General features: G+C 50.8%; 3 protein-coding genes across 6 annotated transcripts; 2 read left to right on the forward strand and 1 right to left on the reverse strand.

Moving 5' to 3' along the window:
- Positions 1-1,057: 1,057 nt before the first annotated feature.
- LOC122367025 lies at positions 1,058-9,701 on the forward strand. Its single transcript, XM_043339776.1, has 8 exons — positions 1,058-1,545; positions 3,473-3,585; positions 4,480-4,629; positions 6,930-7,043; positions 7,317-7,538; positions 7,854-8,014; positions 8,374-8,518; positions 8,876-9,701. The coding sequence occupies exons 1-8, from the start codon at positions 1,227-1,229 to the stop codon at positions 9,050-9,052; spliced, it is 1,401 nt and encodes a 466-aa protein (XP_043195711.1). The 5' UTR covers positions 1,058-1,226; the 3' UTR covers positions 9,053-9,701.
- LOC122367026 (immediate early response 3-interacting protein 1-like) lies at positions 9,637-17,002 on the reverse strand. 4 transcript variants are annotated; one of them, XR_006253983.1, is made up of 4 exons: positions 16,866-17,002; positions 13,391-13,503; positions 12,747-12,842; positions 9,637-10,373 (listed from the first exon to the last, which is right to left on the reverse strand). XR_006253983.1 is itself a non-coding variant. In XM_043339778.1 (3 exons), the coding sequence occupies exons 1-3, from the start codon at positions 13,479-13,481 to the stop codon at positions 10,318-10,320; spliced, it is 243 nt and encodes an 80-aa protein (XP_043195713.1). In that variant the 5' UTR covers positions 13,482-13,503; the 3' UTR covers positions 9,637-10,317. The 4 variants fall into 4 exon arrangements, 1 of the variants encoding a protein (XP_043195713.1); XR_006253984.1 differs by having other exon boundaries at positions 16,953-16,999; XR_006253985.1 differs by lacking the exon at positions 16,866-17,002 and adding an exon at positions 14,435-14,591.
- A 573-nt stretch (positions 17,003-17,575) lies between these two features.
- Positions 17,576-19,968, forward strand: LOC122367024 (venom carboxylesterase-6-like). The gene has a single exon (XM_043339775.1). It carries the CDS (start codon positions 17,981-17,983, stop codon positions 19,790-19,792), a length of 1,812 nt encoding a protein of 603 aa, XP_043195710.1. The 5' UTR covers positions 17,576-17,980; the 3' UTR covers positions 19,793-19,968.
- Positions 19,969-20,931: the final 963 nt, after the last annotated feature.

The following is a 20,931-nucleotide window of genomic DNA, read 5'->3' on the forward strand; positions in this document are numbered from 1 at the left end:
CTACTTCGAAAATGTTCAAATTGTTGCTAAATTCGAATTCAGCTCCAAAAACTAGCCCAGAAACATGTAAAACTCGAAAAAGTGAGCCGGGGTCGTCAAAGGTCAATGGCCTGACTTGACCCTCAGGTGACCTTGACATACACCCTAATGCATGGGAGCAACATCAAATCACATGTTGCGAGCCGACATACGCCGAATCGCGATTCCGGCCAAACATGGTCCCGGAAAATAGGTCACAGGTCAAAGGCCATTTGGGTCAGGGTCATGCAATTTTCAGGGTAGGCGTAAAATTGAGCAACGCGAGGGTACTAAAAGTTTCGTCACGATAGGCCGCTTTTTAGGCGAGCTATTTGCGAAAAGCCTTAGGGAGTTTGCATCAACCCCCCCCCCCCCCACCCCCCCACCCCCACTGTGCCGGCTAGGGTTAAAAGCCCGTCGGACGCAAGACCGACTTCGATAGCCAGCCGCTCACAAATAAACAAGTGCCTACCAAAAGCGTAGCGGCGCAGCCTGCAGCGCAGTGCGCACCCAGCTGTTTACTTCGAGCTGGGTAAATTGGTCTGACCTTGTGCGTCTGACGCAAGGTCAAAAGATGCTGAATGGGTCGCACCGAAGACAGAAATGAGAAAAACAAGAGGTGGTTCATTAAAATGAATCGTGACATGTGCAGTTAGCGAAAAAAAGGAAGGAATATAGTAGAGGTAACTGACGTGTAGAGAACTAATATCGAGAGAATGTTGATAACAGAAGTCGTCTTCTCCAGGAGCCGATGCAGCCTGATCAGATTCACTCGCACGCCGAGCACCCATTGTTAACATTCCACGAACTGCTACCGATGCACTGAGTAAGGCAATCAGCTCCTGTCACCGCTCACTTAAATCAGCGCCACGACCGGAATCAATCTCCTCCTCTGACAAATGCTACCCCATGGCCACGTCATGTAGAGTGTAGACCACACGCCCATGTTTGGCGCTGATCAGGATGTCGTCACTCAGAATCGCGCCGTGACTCGGCACAAACCGCCATCCTCCGCCGGCGCTCCGCGCTCCGCTGAGTGCGCTGTTGCGTCACCTTGAGCCGGCTGCCTCCCGTTACGCTATCACGACGACGGGGGCGGGGCGGCAGCCGCCGCTCGCGGCCGCGGCACACCACACCAGTCAGCGACGGGGAACGGTCGGCGGCAGCGCGGTGCGGCGTACAGCTCTCACCGAGTCGAGTGAACGACCATGGACGGACCATCCGCCAAAGAGCCGGGCACGCAGCCGGCGCAGGACGGCCCGGCGGAGGGCGAGCCGGCGCCACCGTCCGCCATCCCCAGCGTCGACGACGTGCCGCAGCAGCACAGCATCACTGACGAGCTGGCGCGGCTGTTCCTCAAGAACTTCCTGCCGGCCGACTCCCAGGCGGTGTTGAAGAGTTACCGGTACCGGCCGATCGCCAGTCTGGGCGAGGGCTACACCACCGTGCGTAAGGTGCTCGAGGTGACCTATCGCGACGAGAGCAGCGGAAAGGAGGATGTGCTCGTCATGGTCGTCAAGGTTCCCAGTGAGTACCTGTCTCCCCCCCCCTGTTTTGTCATGGCTTACCATTTGCTTTACCGGATTGGTGTTCGTGTTCGCAGTCGTCGTTATGGAATGCTTCGGGGTTAAAATTTGGACTACCTCACAATTGACTCAAACTCAAAATTCTAGAACACCTATTTCACTCTCAGGTCAAGCCACTGGCCTCTTGCGTAAGGCGAGTCTAAAAGTGTGATTTTGCGACGCTATCAGTTCCAACTTCCAGGGAATATTTGGCAGAAAGGTGCATATTTTAGAAGGCGAAACTCTTCCTGGTTCTTACTTTTTGACTATACCTGATATCTATTAAGGGTGCCATCTGAGGTGAGGTCATTAAAAAATCCCTTATCACCATTTTAACTAAAAAGGGAAATAGGCACTGAAACTGCTTATTTTGCGGCATAAATGATAAAATCCGATCCTAATAGGATTGTATCCTAATCGAAGTGCTCGGATCATTTCACGAGCTGCTTGAATGATCCGATTATCGTTTTTTTATGAACTATGTGTGCCAGCATATAGGCATGGCGTCAGTGAAATCATTTGACTATTTCAGGTCACTGGTCAGAACGTTCCGTCAATAACTATCTCGTAATCATATTGAGTTAGCGAGTCGCGAAAGCAAGGCCTGTGATGCTAACAACCAGTATAGCGCCTTATGGGGCGACTAACGGAGCGAGCGAGAGGGTGGGCCTTGCACGTGCGAAATTGCGAGGGGGTACCTCCAACTGACTTGTGCACGGCACCCTACTAACCGGTCTCTAGCGATGTGCCGAATTTGAGCACAATCGGCCCAGCCGTTCTCGAGATCTGGAAGCGGCACCCTGCACGTGCGCACGTGCAAAATGGGTCCCAACTGACTTGTGCACGGCACCCTACTAACTGCTCCGTAACCGTGTACCAAATTTGAGCGCAATCGTTCCAGCCGTTCTCGAGATCTGGAATCGACCCCTGCACGTGCGCACGTGCAGCAGCACCCCAACTCTGGCACATGGATATGCATTGCCTAGTGGGTGCCTACCTACATGCCAACTTTCAGCGCAATCGGCCGAGTAGTTACCGAGATATTGCAACAATTACAAAAGTGACACCTCTTCGTTTTGCACGTGGCACGTGCATAAGGGGTCACCTACATGCATCGGGAATAGTCCAATACTTGGTAGAAGGAATGAAGCTACCCTACAAAAATTACCGGGTGTAAATCGGTCAAGTGGTTGCTGAGATATAAGCGTCGCAAAACCGTGACCACGGCCGGCCGGCCGGCCGGCCGCTCATACTCAGAAATTTCCGTTAATCTAAGGAAAGACTCCGCTCGCTTCGCTCGCTCCGTAATTAAGCAAAGAATGAGCAGCGAAATCGAATGTTATTTACTTGTCTATCGTTTAATGTCTTGCCCCAACAAGATAAGGCGTGACTCTGACTTGAGATAAACAGTGAACAATCGAAATGAATCAATCGAAAGATGGCCAACGAAAAAATCATCCATGTTTACAGCATGGGCATGACAAACGCCCCAATGTCAAATCCATAGCAATACAGCGATTTTTGTCGAAGCTAGTCACGAAAAACCAAGAAACATTTGACCTCTATTATTTATTTTATCAAGAATGGTATTTGACCCGACCTGTCACCCTTAAAGTTGATGTAATTCGTCAAAACTCACCTCGATCCGGAGGAAATTAGCTGGGTTTGCAGTTACCACATGGACATGCTAATCGGGGTTATTAGGGAAATCACCGGGTTTAGGGAGGACTAATCTATCTGCGGGCTGATGGATACAAAAGCAGCTGCGAGGGATGGACAAGGAGGTATGATTACGTCAGCGATTGTAGGAAACCCATCCATCTGTACAATACAGAGACATGCATGAAACATGTTGGACGGTCCACGTTGACGTCGTGCGTTTGCCTTAGGTGGAAACTTCGTCGGCGTCGTACGTGAGATGGGTCTCTACGAGCGAGAGGTGATCATGTACTGCCAAGTCATCGAGCACTTCCGACACATCCTCTCACAGCGAGGGAAACAGGTATAAAATGGGACACGAACGGAATGTGAGCATGTAGGAAGTAGGTGCCCATTACCATGACCATCAAGCACTCCGGCTCATATCCCCCGAGCTCTCACTGCGAGGAAATAGGTATAAAGTGCCAGGAGTAGGTTCATAGGGTACAACTTGTCCCTAATCTGCGACCCAATCATCTGCCAATGCACCCGATAACATGTAATCATGCTACCGCTTGTAAAAGCAGAGGTTATGTTTGTGTGCAAAGCTGTGTGTACATTCTCAGCCTAAGCGCTGATCGCCTGATGACGAAATGTAGACATTAGACTGAGGGCCCTGTCAGTTCACTGGAGCTCACTGATGAGGACCGCCTCACTTCACTGGAACCCGCTGATAAGTAAGAACTCTGTCAGTCAGTTGCCTGATGCTCTCACCATCAGCGTGCCTGACTCTGTCCCGCCCGCCGGTGTCCGCAGGTACTGCTGCTGCCGTGGGTCTAACTCCGACCCGTCCTCAGGTGCTGCTGCCTTGTGTCTAACTCCGACCCGTCGGCTGGTGATCCTGCCGTGAGCCTAACTCCGACCCGTCCTCAGGGGCTGCTGCCGTGTGTCTAACTCCGACCCGTCGGCTGTAAATGCTGCCGCGTGTCTAGCTCCGATCCATCCTCAGGTACTACTGCTGCCGTGTGTCTAACTCCGACCCGCCGGCCTGCCGTGTGTCTAACTCCGACCCGTCCTCAGGTGCTGCTGCCGTGTGTCTAACTCCGACCCGCCGGCCTGCCGTGTGTCCAACTCCGACCCGTCCTCAGGTGCTGCTGCCGTGTGTCTAACCCCGACCCTCCGAAGTCCACACGTCCTCAGGCGCTGCTGCCGTGTGTCTAAGTTCTAACCCCGACCCTCGACGTCCGCACGTCCACAGGCGCTGCTGCCGTTCCCGCGCTACGTCTACGGCCGGATGACGGTGGCAGGAGAGGTCCGTGACGGGCGGGACCAGCCGCTCGAAGACCAGACGCAGACAGAGATGCTCGTCATTGAGCTGCTACAAGACTTCCAGGTCATCGACAAAAAGGTCAGCCGGGTGCATGGACTCGACGAACGAAATCGACGCTCAACGGCCGATAGGTAGAATCATAGACCTCTGTATCTGTAATCATAGACCTCTAACGGTTTGGTTTACAGAGCCAGAGGTTTAATGTAGAATACATATTTAAGCACATTGCTTGTTCATCATGATCATACATAAGTGTAATTATGGGCAAAGGATAATTGAGATTGGGGATGCTTAGACAAATTGACTGAAACCAAATTGTGACGATTGACGATTTCAACCAAACTGTGATGTGTTCCACTTTTCACATAGCCATTATGCCGTCTCATATGGAAGGTGCAGCTCCGCAGGTTATCGAACGCTGTAAAAGCGCATAGTAAAAACGAAATGATGGCTTTCTCTGGTCTCATGTGACACCGGGTCCTCCTCCGTATCTAAATAAGCAGGTAATCGGAGCCCTGTGTATTGGAGTGCCCTCGTCAGATAGGCCGGCCCAAGGTCACCACCGGTCCTGTCTGATCCGGACAGGACCGCTGCGCGCGGCGCCTATCAGCTCGAGAGCCCACACCCCTCGCCGATAGATTCAGCCTTGAGAGGCAGACGCACCGTCATCCGCAGTACACAGGCCACACACACACTCAGCGGAAGGACGGACCGGAGCCGCCTTCTGCCGCGCGCCATTGTGCCAGGCCCATTGGCGAGACGTGGACAGCGATTGGCCCGAATTAGCATCCACAAATAGCATCTTTAACCCTCGCCGGCCGAGGGGGGGGGGCGGGTGCCGCCCCCCCCCATAGGGTTTTTTTTCGCGATAGCTCCAAACACCCTGGCGATAGAGAGCTGAAACTTGGCATACCTGACCTTTGATCCAAGCCGGATCTTTTGACACCAACCGCATTTTTGGGTCAGGTCAGGTCACTGACCTATGACGTCATAAGTGAACCTCTGCACGGTCTTCAGATGTCGCAACTTCGCAACGCCCTCACTGCCAGAGGAGATGTCACAGGGAAATGAAACTTGCAGGATCTAGTATCCATTATGAGTCCCACAACTTGTATATCTCGGATTTTTCCTAAAGGTCATATGAGGTCAGGTCATTTTCGTGACCTCACCATTATAAGTCAATGGGGAAAAATGAAAACTGCTATTCTGGCGCCGGGAACGATCTCCAACTATCTCAAGCATACAGAATCGTGATTTGATGCACTCCTTGCAAGGGTAGATGCGTCACTTTTGCAATGTTGACCTTGCGTGACGTCATTTATGACGTCATCAAGGTCATATTAGTTTTTCGTCAATAACTCTTGATCAAATTGAGCTAGCGAGTCGGGAAAGCCACCAATGGACTCAGGAAGACCTGCCGAATCGAATGATATGCGACATGACCTCTTTCGACCAACTTCGTGACCTGGGGGTGCTGACCTTACCTTGACCTGAGGTCACCACCCCAAGTTGACCTGACCCGGACAAAAAGTATATCATTCGACGCGCCTGAGCGAGACGAACACGATGCTGCCAAAATCGGCGCTCTGCGGCCGTTTTTTGCGAAGTTATTCACCAAAAACTGAACCGTACCTTGGGGCACTTGACCTGACCTCAGAGGTCACCGGTTGACCTAGGACCTTAAAATCGGGTACCAATCTCTGCGTCTCGTAACGGCGCACACGCTCGTTTTTTCCGCGACGCGCTAGCTCCACCAGGGGCGAAACGGCGAGGGGGGGGGTCGTACCCGCCCCCCCCCCCCCTCGGCCGGCGCGTATGTAGAAAACCAATAGGTCCGGCGAGGGTTAAGCCACACATGGGCTCGCTAGATTCACAGATGCCCAATCGCGAGTTTGAGAAGCAGCTTCTGAAACATCGATTGAGCGCCCACTCGCGCCCGTCCGTCCTTTCAGACCAACCATTTCGTCCAACAATGTCCAATGTCCATCCATTGACAATGGCACTCGGTTAGGTCACCATTAGCTGACACCTAGCGACTGTCAGCACCAACTGGTACTCAGAGAGGTCACCGCCGGCCGACACCCAATGACCGTCACCATCAACTGAAAATATAGTGACCTCGCCATCCAGGCTGACACCCAATGACTGTGACATGACTGTGACCCAATGACCGCCGGCTGACATCCAATAAAAGTCATCACCCGGACTGGCACTCAGTGACGTCACTACCCGCTGACACTGAATGACGTCACCGCCGGCTGACACTCAGTGACGTAACCACCCGCTTCCTTTCAGGTGGGCATGGGCCTGGAGCACCTGAAGCTGCTGATGCCAGCCCTGGCCCGGTTCCACTCATGTAACCACCCGCCTCCTTTCAGGTGGGCATGGGCCTGGAGCACCTGAAGCTGCTGATGCCGGCCCTGGCCCGGTTCCACTCTGTCGGTCTGGTCCTCCGACAGAGGCACTCTGAGCGTGCCGACCGGCTGCGGCAGGTCAGTCACAGCGCCGGTTCACCAGACAGAACCTAAGGGTTTAAAATAAAACACGGGGTGCTCTGTTTGTAGGAGTGTTCTTGTGAGCAGCGCTATTTAATCAGCCAATGTAAAGATGCTCTTTTGAAACGATCAAATTATTGACCATGTGCTTTTGTTGGAAAGAGATGATCATTATCAATGTCCAGTATTTTGTCTGGTTCACTGTGTCTCATTGAAGCCTCATTCAATATGACTGCCGTATCATGTCTGAGACCACCCTCGCTCCGCCAGGTGGTTGGCAAACTGCCCGAGGGCTTGGATGACCTGTCGGCTGAGCGGTCACCGTGCTGCGCCGCGCTGGAGTACATGGGCTTGCAGAAGGAGGCCGATGTGCTGGCCAAGTTCTGCCACGTCGACTATGTCAAGGAGACCTACAAGAACGCCTTCTCCGAGGACCTGGACGTGGTCACCCTGGTGCACGGCGACCTCTGGAGCAGCAACATGATGTTCCGGGTACAAAGCCTACAGTTGTAGTCACACACTTCTGAACATTCGCGTCAATACGCAACCGCTAGAGCGCGCCGGCTAAGCCGATACCATACCAGGGTTGGGTATTCTTTTGCGCCTTTCTCTATGTATATTGTTACCCACTGAACTAAAGCATTACTGATGATTCTAAAATTGATAAGCAATATAATTTTGGTTAGATGAGCTTACCCTCAAATTGAATTTTTAAGGTAATCCTATTAAACCTTCGCTCCTAAAGCGGACCCGGAACACGCCTGCTCACAGCTCTCTGACCCGCCCGTCCCTCGACCTCTCCGGCAGTACGAGACGGATGCCGACGGCACTAACCACCCGGTCGAGGTCCGCTTCGTGGATCTGCAGATGTGCCAGTTCGGCGACCTCGCCTATGACCTGGTGTACTGCCTCATCAGCTCGAGCAGGAGGGAGACGCGGCGCGACCACCTCCGGCAGATGCTCACCTGGTGAGAGGGGGACTGTGTGGTTTCCATCGGTGTGTGCCTGCCGTCTGAGTGCCTTGCTTGTTTATTGCCATGGCCACCTGCAGTTTATGGTTGATGGCTATTAGACTGTTTGTCTGTTTGTTGTTACTTGAGGGGCACCGCGTGCATGAGGTTGAGTGATGAGGTATGCGCTCTGTGATGGTGTCATGGGTCCGTGATAGACTCTAAACACTGGGAGATGAAGACAGTGTACCGACCCCGACATGTTACGTAATCAATGGTGACTTGTCAATCAGAGAAAAAGGTACAGTCTCCTAGCCCAGAGACAGATACCGTGCCCATCAGCACCCACTGCCATTCCGTGCCCGCTTGATGGCCAGGTACGAGGAAGCGTTCCGCAGCCAGCTGCTGGAGCTCGGCGAGGATCCCGAACAGGTGGCGCCCTGGCTCAGCGTCGACTGGCTGATCGCCCGGTACAGCAATGGCCTGGCTCAGTACATCAGCTTCGCACTCAACGTGGTACAGGTGAGACGATCTCGATCGAAGCTCGACAAGTTATTCATAGTACTCAAAAGGGAGATTGTGAGAGAAATGCTAGCGACAGGGCGGATTTCAAGGTTAAGGAACGACATCGTCACTTACCACGGCGGGTTGGGAACTTATTTCGCGGCGTTTCAGGTAGTTGATCATCCTGAGTGTCAGGTTGGTTTACCATCGGCATCCACAAGCCCAAATTCACCTAAGCGCCGATCATACTTGTTGCGCGCAATGGCCAAGAGTTCGCACAAGTGTGGACCCCATTTCCCTGCTTGGGTCAGCTCCCGTTCACAGCGTCCTTACCAGCACGCTGACTCCCCTCCCTTCTTTCCCTGCTCGTGTCAGCTGCTGTTTTCCTCGGACGAGGATCGGAACGACCTACTGGGCGGCACCAATATGGGAGACTTCGTCAAGGCGATGCAGCGACTTCGGGAGCGATGGCAAGAGGGCAAGTGCGCCCCGGCCCTCCAGGAGAGGTTACTCGGCATCGTGGAGGACATGAAAGAGTTCGGCCACATGTGACGTCAGCCGTGACGTAGCAGTGACGTCACCCGGGTGACGTTAGCATGTCCCAACACAGCCGGCTTGGGGCCGGGAAGACCACCATCAATCAATGTGTGCACTTATGTGTTCTCTTGATCAATTCAGGAAATGTATAATCAACTTCTTCGCCAAGTTGTCCACGCAGATTCTGACGCTATATATTATGGTCATTGCATCAACGACATACTGTAAGCGTACACAGCGTCAGGTGCCTCAGTGCTCATAAGTCAGCTAGACCATTGCATGACAATTGAAGTTTGATTGTATGTAGAATCATTCATTGATATACATATCGGTGATTTCAGCGTTGGTCGTGGTCGTGTGTGTGACAAGTTGTGCCTGTAACACAGACCCATCGTGCTGTTAAGCATGTACAATACCATCGAATGCTCTTGGGTAGGTATGATTTGGGATCGGAATGCTTTGGATATCTATTAAGCTAGTCATAGACCGCTGTATACCGAGGTCTATGAGCTGGTGTGTTGTTATGCCGTAAGTCGTGTCAGTCGAATGCGGTCATCCTATTCCTCTGCAGGTGAAATGTTATTTTTTAAACACGTTTGTAAAGGTGACATGCGACAGTTGTCATTGTATTCATTGGTTGAAAAAATAAAATAATGTACCTCAATTATTTCAGTTCTTCAAGAAACAGCAACTCTGTTTTGACAACTGTTCACAGTTTTACTCATCAACCACGCGCTTCTTATGAATATCGCTTAGGTTCGAGGCCAAATGCAAAAACATTTTGACTATATTATTACAAATGTCCCTGCCTGGCACAACAAAATCAACCTATTCTCAGCGGCATGCCACGAGCACTAGGTAGCAGACCAGCGAAGCCCAGCAGACCATCCGACTGCCTCTGCACCCTGCAGTACGGGTCTGCCGACAGACCTTGGCCAGTACGGACGGGACTGTCGACCCACCGGTCGCGTTTCACTTCATCGCGCACTTCGGGTGGGGAGGAAGGGACCCTGCCGGCCACCTCCAACGCTGCACGTCCAGTGAAGACGAACACATCACACGATTACTGGATCAACTGTCACGGGCTTCAATGCGGAACAGATCACCATTTGAATTGATTTCGTGACACGATGCATAGTTTGCCGGAGCACTGATCCCGTGCTGTCATTATCACCGCCACCGCCACTGGACACTGTCTGGGAATCAGTGACGTCACCGGCACCGACCAGTGACGTCACAGAGCGAACGATCTTCTCTCGAAGAAAGTTTTCACAGGGACGCTAGCCGAGTATCAACTTGAATAGAATTGTTAACACGTTGAGAAATATCAAAGGGACTGAAACAGACAAATAAAAGTAGCGTCAGAAGAAGGATAAACGAACAATTTTACCATTTACAAACTACGATGAATACAAAACCAATGGATTCACGAACGTTATCGGCAAAATGTAACGAAGTTGATTAGGGTCACGAGCTTTGTCATTCAAAAGAACCAATCACCTGACAGTTTCCAGGACATCGATTCGATTAAATTAACTAAATTATCTATGAATACTGCGAATTATAGGTACAGGGGTCGCGGGTTTTAGCGGTAGGTTTTGCACCTAGAAAATTTAGTGTACTTCAGGCTATATCTTCGTCGTCTTAAGCTTTTAAGTGTTGAAGATGCGATCGACTTGTTGGGTAACAAGCCGGCCATGATCGTGTAAAATGGCTTCATCGTAGATCGATTAGTTTCTGAGATATAACCGGAAATGTAAAAGTGCAAAACCTACCGCTTAATCTCGCGAGACCTGTACCTACTGCGTTAAGTCCGGTTAATTAAAGGGACTATCCCACCTTTAACATGGGGTTTGAGTTGAGATAGCCAAGTTTGCGGCGAGGTTCAGAAACCACTATCTATCTAGGTTGCAACCCCCGCGGCCTCTTGGTGTTGAAGAAATTCGTTCCCTTCATTTGAAAATGGGCCTTGCACAAGGCCCTATCTTCAACATGGAGCGACCGTTAGTGTGACGTCATCTCATTTAGTCATTCTGATTTCAATGGGTTTGTTCGTTGAAAAATCGCTTAAAACTTGGTCTGAACTTTGTTGTGGTGCCTACAGAGTAAAAAGAATCAGCTTTATGACAGTAATGTGGCCTGGGGAAGGAGGTAATTTTGGGCTGTGACGTCACATATTTGAATGTTTTTGTTTGGAATATGGGAAGCCTAAGATGTTTAATGAAAAATAAATACCAGAACCGTGTTCCTGTTCATCCAATCTATAAAGTCGGGCACAATTTAACTGGTTTTAACAACATTTTAGAAGGTGGGATAGTCCCTTTAAGTCCCGTACTATGCAAAATTGTGCACACTTTTTTCACCAATCGTCAAAGCTGCAGTACCGGTTTACAGATAACGTTATATTTCATACAGGCACGAAAGGCTAGTCACGCAACATTGAAGGACGGATCGGGAGCTGAGAGAGAGAGTGATTAATTCGATTGAAAAAATGTGCGGCCATTTCCTGACAAGCCATCCCGTTCTCAGCTAAATACGCCGCTAATAATTACCATCTACGCTTAGAAATAGCAGCCCGAAACAAAATCATGAACCGGAGTGAGCATTGGATAACGGAGTCTACTAATGCAGCTCCAGCACCCAGAGTGATTCAATTAGGTCCAATTGGAACAATTGGAGCTGTTCTTCCCTCACATGACATACACATGCGCTGTGCGAGGAATGTTTCAACCAGCACCGAGGAAGGACAACCGCCACCATCCTAAGGATGTCCGCTCAGGAAACGGATTCATTCGGACCTAGCGGAGCAAACCACCAAGGACATGGGCCAGTTCGGCCACTGTAGACTGTACACAACCCGTACTTCCGCTCCTACGACAACAAAAGAAGAGCGAGGACATCACCTATTATCAAAACGTAAGCGCCCTCCAATGATAGGGTGGACAGCACACACAAAGACAGCTGTAGTAATCATACAATTATGGCGCTAATTTTGGATCATTAGTAGAAAAATAGGCAACAAAAAGTGAACTTGAAAGCTGAAACCGGTGAAGGTCCGTTTTGATTAAGTATGAACGTGTCGCCATCTACCCGAACTCGACAGCCTTCCTTTAAAGTTTTTACCAAGAAACGAGTCGCATGGGCGGTCTGAAGAGGAGCCCCGACACGGAAGGTTTGCTGTGTGAGTCTTAGATCACATTTAAGAAAAAACCCTGAGAGCCGCTCCGATTCCCGACAATCACTGCGCTTAGACTGGATCGCTAGCCGCCACTGAGAGCCGCGCCATACTCCCAGACACTGAGCAATGAGCAATGAGCATTGCCTCACTATCCGGCAAACAGAGTCCCTACCGGCATAAATAATCCAACACATTGCAACTTACGCCTCACTTACCGTAAATTCCACCCCGCTACAGACATTTAGCGTTAACCGCCCCTTCCCCTAGCATTTACTGCGAGTAGTTTCACTCTGTGATGCTGAATGAGCTCCCACATTCCAAAGCCCTACTCCTCACAAACTGCCACTCCACTTCACTCGATGTGGTCGCACCAAAACCATAACTTTTATCCCGCTACATGACAGTTGCCCATCTCCCTCGACCATCAGCTGCACCGCATATTGAGCGTTCCACCTCACTTCCATCCACCCTCCCCTCCCACCCCCACTCCCAGACATTTAACCCTCCCAGAGCCCACTCCCCGGCACTCACTTCGCATCACGGTGCGCACGGAGCGAACGAGCGAGATGAGCTGCTGTTTGGCGCCAGGCTCCTCGCCGAAACCGCGCAGCTGGTCCTTTCCACCCACTGAGGTGGCATAGAGGGCAGCACGGGCGTCAGAAGGCACCAATTACACAGCCGTAGGCCGTAGGTAAATCTTGGTAGGTACCCAGCTCACAGAGAATGAGATTAACAGTGGGCAGCTAGAAGAAAAGTCAGCCAGTGGTAAAGTACTGAGTCTGACACCAGTTGCTACTGACATCAGATTAGAGTAGACTATGACCTTACATTGCATGCATGATAGTAAAATGAAAAAAGGTTCCAAATAAGTGCAAGCGGCCCTGGTGGCGCATTCGGTTAAGGCGTCGACCCGCGGTGCGGGCGGTGCCGGGTTTCGGGTTCGATTCCCGGTTCCGCCCGTTCCGCGGGCGTCGTCCCCGGCTGCGTCCCCGGCAGGTGTGGGGTAGGCTCCCACTTCAGCCGTAGCCTGGGGGGTGGGGAAGGACGGAGGGAGGAGCTCTCCTCTACTATAATTGGGACATGCGCCCGTTGGAGAGAGGTCCGACTAAAAAGAAAAACATATCAATGATAGTTATTAGGTAGTTGATATATGCCACAGCCATCAGCCTGCTTACATTTTGACAGGAACCTCTCCTCATTCAGAACTGCTATGCCATTGATGACAAGCAGTGAGGCCTCAAACAGGCTATAAAGGCTGAATGTCATTATGAGGGAATGACTGTAAAACCTGAAAAAGAAATAGCACAGGTCAATCAATCTGCTGCACCTCACTAAATCAGATTCAAAACTGGGAAAAAATGTTAAGTTTTATTTGAGACAGAATAATGGAAGTTTTTGCACCTGTTTGCATGTTTACATGTAGGAGAATGATTACTGAGAAAAACCAATGCTTGGCAGTTATTTGACAGATGCTAATTGCTAGCATTGGCATCAGGGCTCGATAAGACCTGACTAGAGAGTCTGCCAGCCTCACTAGCAGCTGGTGATTAGTGCATTTTAATGAGCCAGCCATTGCCATTTTCGTTAGGGTTGCTACATGAGGTATATTCAAAATGACTGAAATCACAAATTGAAAAGCTGCACCAGTACCAATGACAACAAAACATGAGCAGGAATTCTTATTATTTCACTAATGAGCTTTAAGCTTTTACATGGTGGGTGTTGTAAAATGCCCCACTTTGGTTGTCACCTGTTGATAAGTTTTGTTTGCATAAATATTGCATTTAATATTTTGTTTTCAGCCATACTGTTCTACTGTTTAGGTAAGTAGGCATAGTCTAGCAAACCTAAGAAAGAACAGAGTTAAAGCGCCTGAATCACTTTGCACGTTTTTTTAGCACTTGAAATGTATGGCTTGGAGAAATTTGTGTGAAAAGTTGCAAGAGAAAATATGCTCTCACAATATAAATGCACATGCATCAATGACCGAAGCACTTTAAATCCATTCTTTCTTAGGTTTGCCTGACTATAGTAACATTAAGTTAAGGACAGTAGTCTGAGCAGTAATCGCCACTCACTTTGTATGTGGATCGCTCTTAAATATAAATACAAATACATGGCCTTCGGGGAATAAAGTTAGATGGAGTACCATTTTGAAAACAAATGATACTTAACTCTTAAGCATTTGCAAGCAAAGTAATCTTGCTCAATAAACTAACCCATTGCAAAAAACACTGTTTCCATATTTGTTGTCACCTCTTAACCCAACAGCAACAATGCATTGCAATTAAGCCACTTTTGGAATGTAAGACATTTTCACATGTAAAAATGGTATGGGCATTTTAAAACCAGGTGCCAGGGCATTTTGCAAATTTTACAATGCCTCTGTGTGGCGACATCTGGGCCGGGCCCTGTTTCACCGGTGATAGCAGCACGCTGCTTTTACACGTGTCAAATTGGGTTTCCATGGAAACATCAACAGGCCCATTGCTCCAACCGGGCAACACTACCACAAGTGTGATGTCAGCTCGCGCAATTTCATAGCAGCGTGGTAGCAGCGTCCCGTGAAACACCGCCCTGATAAATCAGTAGGCGGAACTATGGTCATGAGTACCCAAATATAGGAACGTTCCCGTTTTTGGGAACGGAGTTCCCAAATATGGGAACGGGCGTTCCCATTTATGAGAACGGAAGGCAATTTTTCCATGGCCGTTCGCCCACTAAAACTCAAAAGTGCATCACGTCTCAAAAAAGTGCACGCTGATTGAAGTATCTACTAAATCTCCATAAAGTTATCTTTAATCTGACCGTGGAACAAGGAAATTGACCGTGGAATGATATTTTTAATTATTTTTTAAAAATGACAAAATGTTGAAAATATGGGTAATACGACATTTAACATGCAATTTTAAGGAAAATGAAGCATTTTTTAGTTTGAGGTTAAGTATAATAATTTTCGCCTGGTTATGAACTTTAATACTATCGACACCAGATGCTGACAAATGCAAGCGAAGACGCGGACGGTCCCGAGGTAATATTGTTGACTTTTGGTGTCGGAGCGGACGACCGCGTGGAACGTGAGTGAATTTACCGAACTACTGTTGTAAACTCAGTTTAAGCGGTTGAAAATTATCCAGCTGTATTTTATCAACCCTGAAAGACATATTTTATTTGGATGCTAGCTGTTAAGCATTGCTTTTAAGGAGCGTCATGAGCGTGGTTTTTGCCTTCGGTATTTTTAAGCACGATCGTTTTGGGGGAATTTCTTTTATGCAGGTCGCCCTGTGTGGCTTATTTATAATTTCTATGCTGATTTTGATCATTTCTCGTGCCCATCCTACCAGGCTTTTTGCCACTTACACTCATTAAGAAAGGAAAAAAGTAGATTTATATTGGGACTAGGTGTTTTGAGAGTGAAACATTTCAGCGTTCCCATTTTTGGATACTTACTTGTGCTCATCAACTATCAGTGTTAAACAGACAGGTGTTTTACATGCCTCCACCCTCGGCGCGTACGGTGTATATAGGTATGGAAGACCTTGTTGAACATCGCTGAGCGTTGTGAATTACGTAATCCTGCAGAGGGGGGCGTGCCCGTTGCGAGATCGACGGGAATAAAAGCGCAGAAGACCGGAGGGCTGTTCACGGACCCTGTGTGCGGTCGGACCGCACACAGCCTCCAAGCTCCGCCCACTGCGTCCCTACGTCAGCCTTGCGTCACCGCACACAGCGACCGCTGTGGCCGGTCGGGACTGGCCACAGCGGACCGTCCACCGCACGCAGCCGTGACGTCAGAGCCGCCTACCCATCCCCTACCCCCACGCCTGCTGGACGTACCGCACACACCGCAAGCAGCAGTGTGCGGTGCCCGTGAACACCCCTCAGGCGAAACATGCGACGGTCTTGCCGGAAAGGTCATCTGATGACTGTTGCGTTAACAATAATTTGCGGCGTTGGACGTGATGCTTGATAATGAAAAGAGCCCCTGAAAGCCGTCGGTGAAATCGTTCCCAATTTTGGGTACGCCGTTCCCATAATAAGGAACGCTTGCAGCGCCAGTGTACGAGAGCGTTCCCAAATTTGGGCTCACGGCCCGTATGATGGACTGCTTTAGAAATAGGGGAACGATTTGAAACTACGATGGGCCTTACAATATCAAACTCTTTCCCAACAATATTGAGACAAATATCAGGCGGTTCACGATCGTTTTATATTTTTTGGACGTCATTTAACGGTTCTTTTTCTTGTTTTAAATAATGCCTACATGGCGTTCCCATATTTGGGTTTATCGTTCCCAAAGATGGGAACGAAAATACGTTCCCGAAAATGGGTACGCTTGACCATAGTTCCGCCTACTGAAATCAGCAAACATGGTACAGTAAGCATGGCATGAATGAAGCATCTCAGATCAGCGACAATAGAACAGTGAATAAATGTTGTTTATATGACAGATATTTATTCAAGAAATTTCATATAAATCATGTAGCCTTCTCAGACTATAAAATCAGCCCAATGCTAATGGCGCCCACCAAACTTCATCAGCATTTTGCTCCCACAGCACCTGCTTCACCTGTAATGTTTATAAGGAAACAATTGCATCATAACTAAGGGCATGGGGGCGTTTTACAAAGTGAATATTAATATACCTACCCTGGTTTTACCTACACGGCTCTCCCCTAATACAAATTATAAATTCGTAATTGATGAGCACCACAATCAAGAGCACAACCAAAATACCTAATCCATGACCAAAGCACAACCAAGGTCAATTATGTTCAATAATTGTTAAAGTGGAAAACAATCGCAGAAGAATCCACACAACGCAGCAGAGATCTCGCACAATGCTAGCAGATAATCACTTCAGAGAACACACTGAGCATTGCAAAATGAATGTAACAGCCACGTCATAAGTGACGACAATGCTGCCATATTTTAGGGGAAATCAGTATCCATTCAGATTTCAGAGGGATTTTTGGAAACGAAAGACGGCGACTGGAAAACATTACCGCCCCCGAAATTCAACAATTATCAGGCAATCAGTGGATAATGATCACTGGCCGGTAGCACTGACCCCTGATCGAAGCCGCTCAATCGACACTTTCCATCCCCTGAAAATTTCATCGGGCAAAACTTACTGAGTGGAACAAGCCGGAAGGCGCCGTCTACGCGGCACGCCCGCGGCCTGACGAATTTCTCAACTTCACCTAAACCGTAAACGGAACCAATAAATGTCAATTGATGCATGACCAGAAAGGATGAATCAATCTCCGCTGCTAGTGAGTGATCACTGGATATCTAGCACGTTTCAGCAACATCCAAATACGCAATGACCGCTGTTTTAGAGTCCTAGATTTTATACAAACCTGATCATGCAAACATGTCGTAGCCTTGCTCCAGCTCATCTGAATTCTTGGGCGGTCGTCAGTCAAACGCATTTCGGCGTCGGTTACATGGCTACAGTTGTTATTCTCCGGGCGAGTTCCATGAAATGTCCAGTGATGGTGCATCGCTTGCTGCTCGGTAGTCGGACGAAGAGCCGGTTTTATCCAGTCATGACGCACTGGCTGCCGCCGGCCTGAGGCGTCTCCGACTCGGCGGCTGCGGCGGCGGCGGTGCGGGCGTCAGAGTCACTCCAGCGGTGTCGTTGGGACTGGAAGCTGCTCCGACGGACGGCTGCGGCGGCCACGTGACCCGAAGCTGGAGCAATCACCAACCGAGGCAGCAGGTTACAGCGAGGAACCGGGTCTGACAGCCAGTACCCACTGATGAAGATGAGGCGTCCCACTAAGCAGCGAGCTCGCCAATGGGAGGCCACTTCCCTGCTGCTGTGGCTCCTGCTGCTACCAGCCGCCGCCACGGTGACCGGCTGCGCGGACCCCTCCTGCCGTCCGCTGGTAACCACTCGGGAGGGCACGGTGCGTGGCACGGTCGGCCAAAGCGCCGACGGACGGCCGTACCTGGCGTTCCGTGGGGTGCGGTACGGCGCCCCGCCGGTGGGTGCGCTGCGGTTTCAGCCGCCGCTCCGGCACCCAGGCTGGCAGGGCGTGGTCGAGGCAGACCGCCACGGCACCCACTGCCTCCAGGTGGACTCTATGGACGGAGACACCATCAAGGGCGCCGAGGACTGCCTGTTTGCCAACGTGTACTCGCCGCGTCTCCCGGATCCGTCCCGACCCGCCACCGCCGGTCTGCCGGTCATGGTATTCATCCATGGAGGAGGATTCACGATCGGCAGTGGAGATGACGAGTTCTACGGACCGAGCTACTTTATGGACGAGGACGTGGTGCTGGTGACGTTCAACTACCGACTCGGACCGTTCGGTTTCTTCACGACGCATGACGCGGCAGCTCCTGGAAACTACGGCCTGCTGGACCAGGTGCTGCTGCTCCACTGGGTGCAGGACAACATCGCCGCGTTCGGCGGCGACCCGCGCGCGGTGACCATCTTCGGCGTGTCGGCCGGCGGAGCCAGCGTGTCGCTACTGGTCCTCAGTCCTCTGGCCCGTGGCTTGTTCCACCGGGCTATCAGCCAGTCTGGCACGTCGGTGGCCAGTTTTGCGGCCAGCGGACGACGCAAGGACGCCGCGCAGACGCTGGCCGCTCGGCTCGGCTGTCCGACCGGCGACTCGGCTGCACTGGTCGGCTGTGTGCGCGCCGCTCCCGCAGAGGCCGTGGTGCGGTCTGTGAGAGGTGAGAAGGAGCTCTTCCAGCCGCGCATGGACGGCGCAGACTCACGGCAGCCGCTGCTGCCCGACGACCCGCGTCGGCTGCTCGAGCGAGGCGCCTTCAATCGGGTACCCTGGATAAGCGGTATCACGGCAGAGGAAGGTGCCTTCTTTCTACCCTTCACTGTCGCCAACACTACACTAATGGCCGGCGTGTTCGCAGGCCAGCCGGCCGCCTGGGCGCGGCTGGCCGACCTCTGCGACGACTCACGGTACCGAGTGCTCGACTGCGGCTACTCGGTCGAAGGACAGGGGGCCAGAGTGCGCCAGTTCTACGTCTCATCCCCGGCCGGAGGCGGCGGGGTGCCGGGACCAAATAACCTTCTGCCGGTGGTGCGAGTCCTCTCGGACCGTCTGTTCGTGGCGCCGATGGTGGCAGAGACGCGACTAGCCTCCCGCTTCACGACCGTGTACCGGTATCTACTCGACGAGCGAGGCGCGGGTCGGCTCACCTACCGACGGAGGCATCCCGCACCGGTGGCGGTACCTGACTTCGGGCCGACCCACGCAGACGATGTGCTGTACCTGTTCAGTAACTCTCAGCTACCCACATCCCCACGCAACACACCGTCCGGTCACCTCATCCGTCTAATAGTCAGCACATGGGTGACGTTCGCACGCACGGGTCGACCCGCCGCTCCAGGGCTGCCTGATTGGCCGGCGTTTACGGAGCTCACACAGCAGCACATGCGTCTGAACACGGCTCCTTCAGTCGACCAGCGGCTGTTCGAGGCTCGGGCCGACTTTTGGCAGACGGTGCCCATCAATGAGCCGTGGAGGCATGTTGTGCAGATGTCCTGTCGGTTGGGAGGAGCCGCCTCCGGCCAGCCCGGCACGGCGACGGGCTTCTAGGAACAGCAGTGACAAGCGTGACAGAACGATCGAATATTGGTGCTACGTGAGAGAAATATTATTGACAGGTCAGGTGCTGATTAACACGTTTTATACACCGCTTTACCAGACTCACAGCAGGCGATGCATATGTTGTAGTGTAGCATGAACACTTGGAATAAACATTTTTATGCTCATTTAACTATCTATGTAAGTACATATTTCCCCTGGAATGTGAATTGGTCCCGCAAGTGAAACGCATCAGCCACCGAGGTAAACCACGTTTTATTTCAAGCAGATTTAAACAGCAATCCACACAAAGAGCATGCCAATCGAGCAGCAGCCCTTGCGCTTACCGTTTACAATCGGCACAGCTCCCGAGCGAACCGGAAATGAAAGCCCCTCCTCACCCAGCAAATAACCCAGTCCAAAGCCCGATTACATGGGATAACATAACAAAGTAACAACACTGGGCGTTTGATCATAAACAATGCATCTGTCTTCTGAAGTTCTGACTCTGTCGCAATTTTAACGAGCTGTGACTACTCGTGGCATATGGCCTCTGTGTTAAAGTAGCCCGGACACACGCTCCAGCAACCAATTTTCTCCTTGCAGCGCCCGGTCACACCCAATACGAACACCACGCAACGCAAACAATGCACATCCAGATAGTCAGGGGAAGGAGGCCCAATTTTGGGCCGAATAACGCAAAATTGGGTAGAGCTTAGCAAAGGGTGGTTTCTGGGACAAAAATGACCGCTGAACCCGAATCTGACCGGTGCGCACCTCCAACTGATGTTGCACCACTTCCAGAGCACGTGCAACTGCGTGGTTCTTCTTTTTTGAAGAATGGTACCCTTTTTATATATTTTAAAATAAAATAAGTCGTGTAGTTGTTGACGTCATCGGTTGCCCGAACATTGCAAAACTTCAGCTTTCAATTACGCCATGTGTTTTTAGCACAGGGACAAAATCTCAAAACAATATCTCAAATATCAACGACGTTACACTGCAATTCATTAAAAAGGTACCATTCTCCAAAAAAGATGAGCCACGCAGTTGCACGTGCTCTGGAAGTGGTGCAACATTAGTTAGAGGTGCGCACCGGTCAGATTCGGGTTCAGCGGTCATTTTTGTCCCAGAAACCACCCTTTGCTAAG

This window comes from Amphibalanus amphitrite, unplaced genomic scaffold, assembly GCF_019059575.1.
Source record: "Amphibalanus amphitrite isolate SeventyFive unplaced genomic scaffold, NRLGWU_Aamphi_draft 000845F_arrow, whole genome shotgun sequence".
In the NCBI taxonomy this organism is placed as follows: domain Eukaryota; kingdom Metazoa; phylum Arthropoda; class Thecostraca; order Balanomorpha; family Balanidae; genus Amphibalanus; species Amphibalanus amphitrite.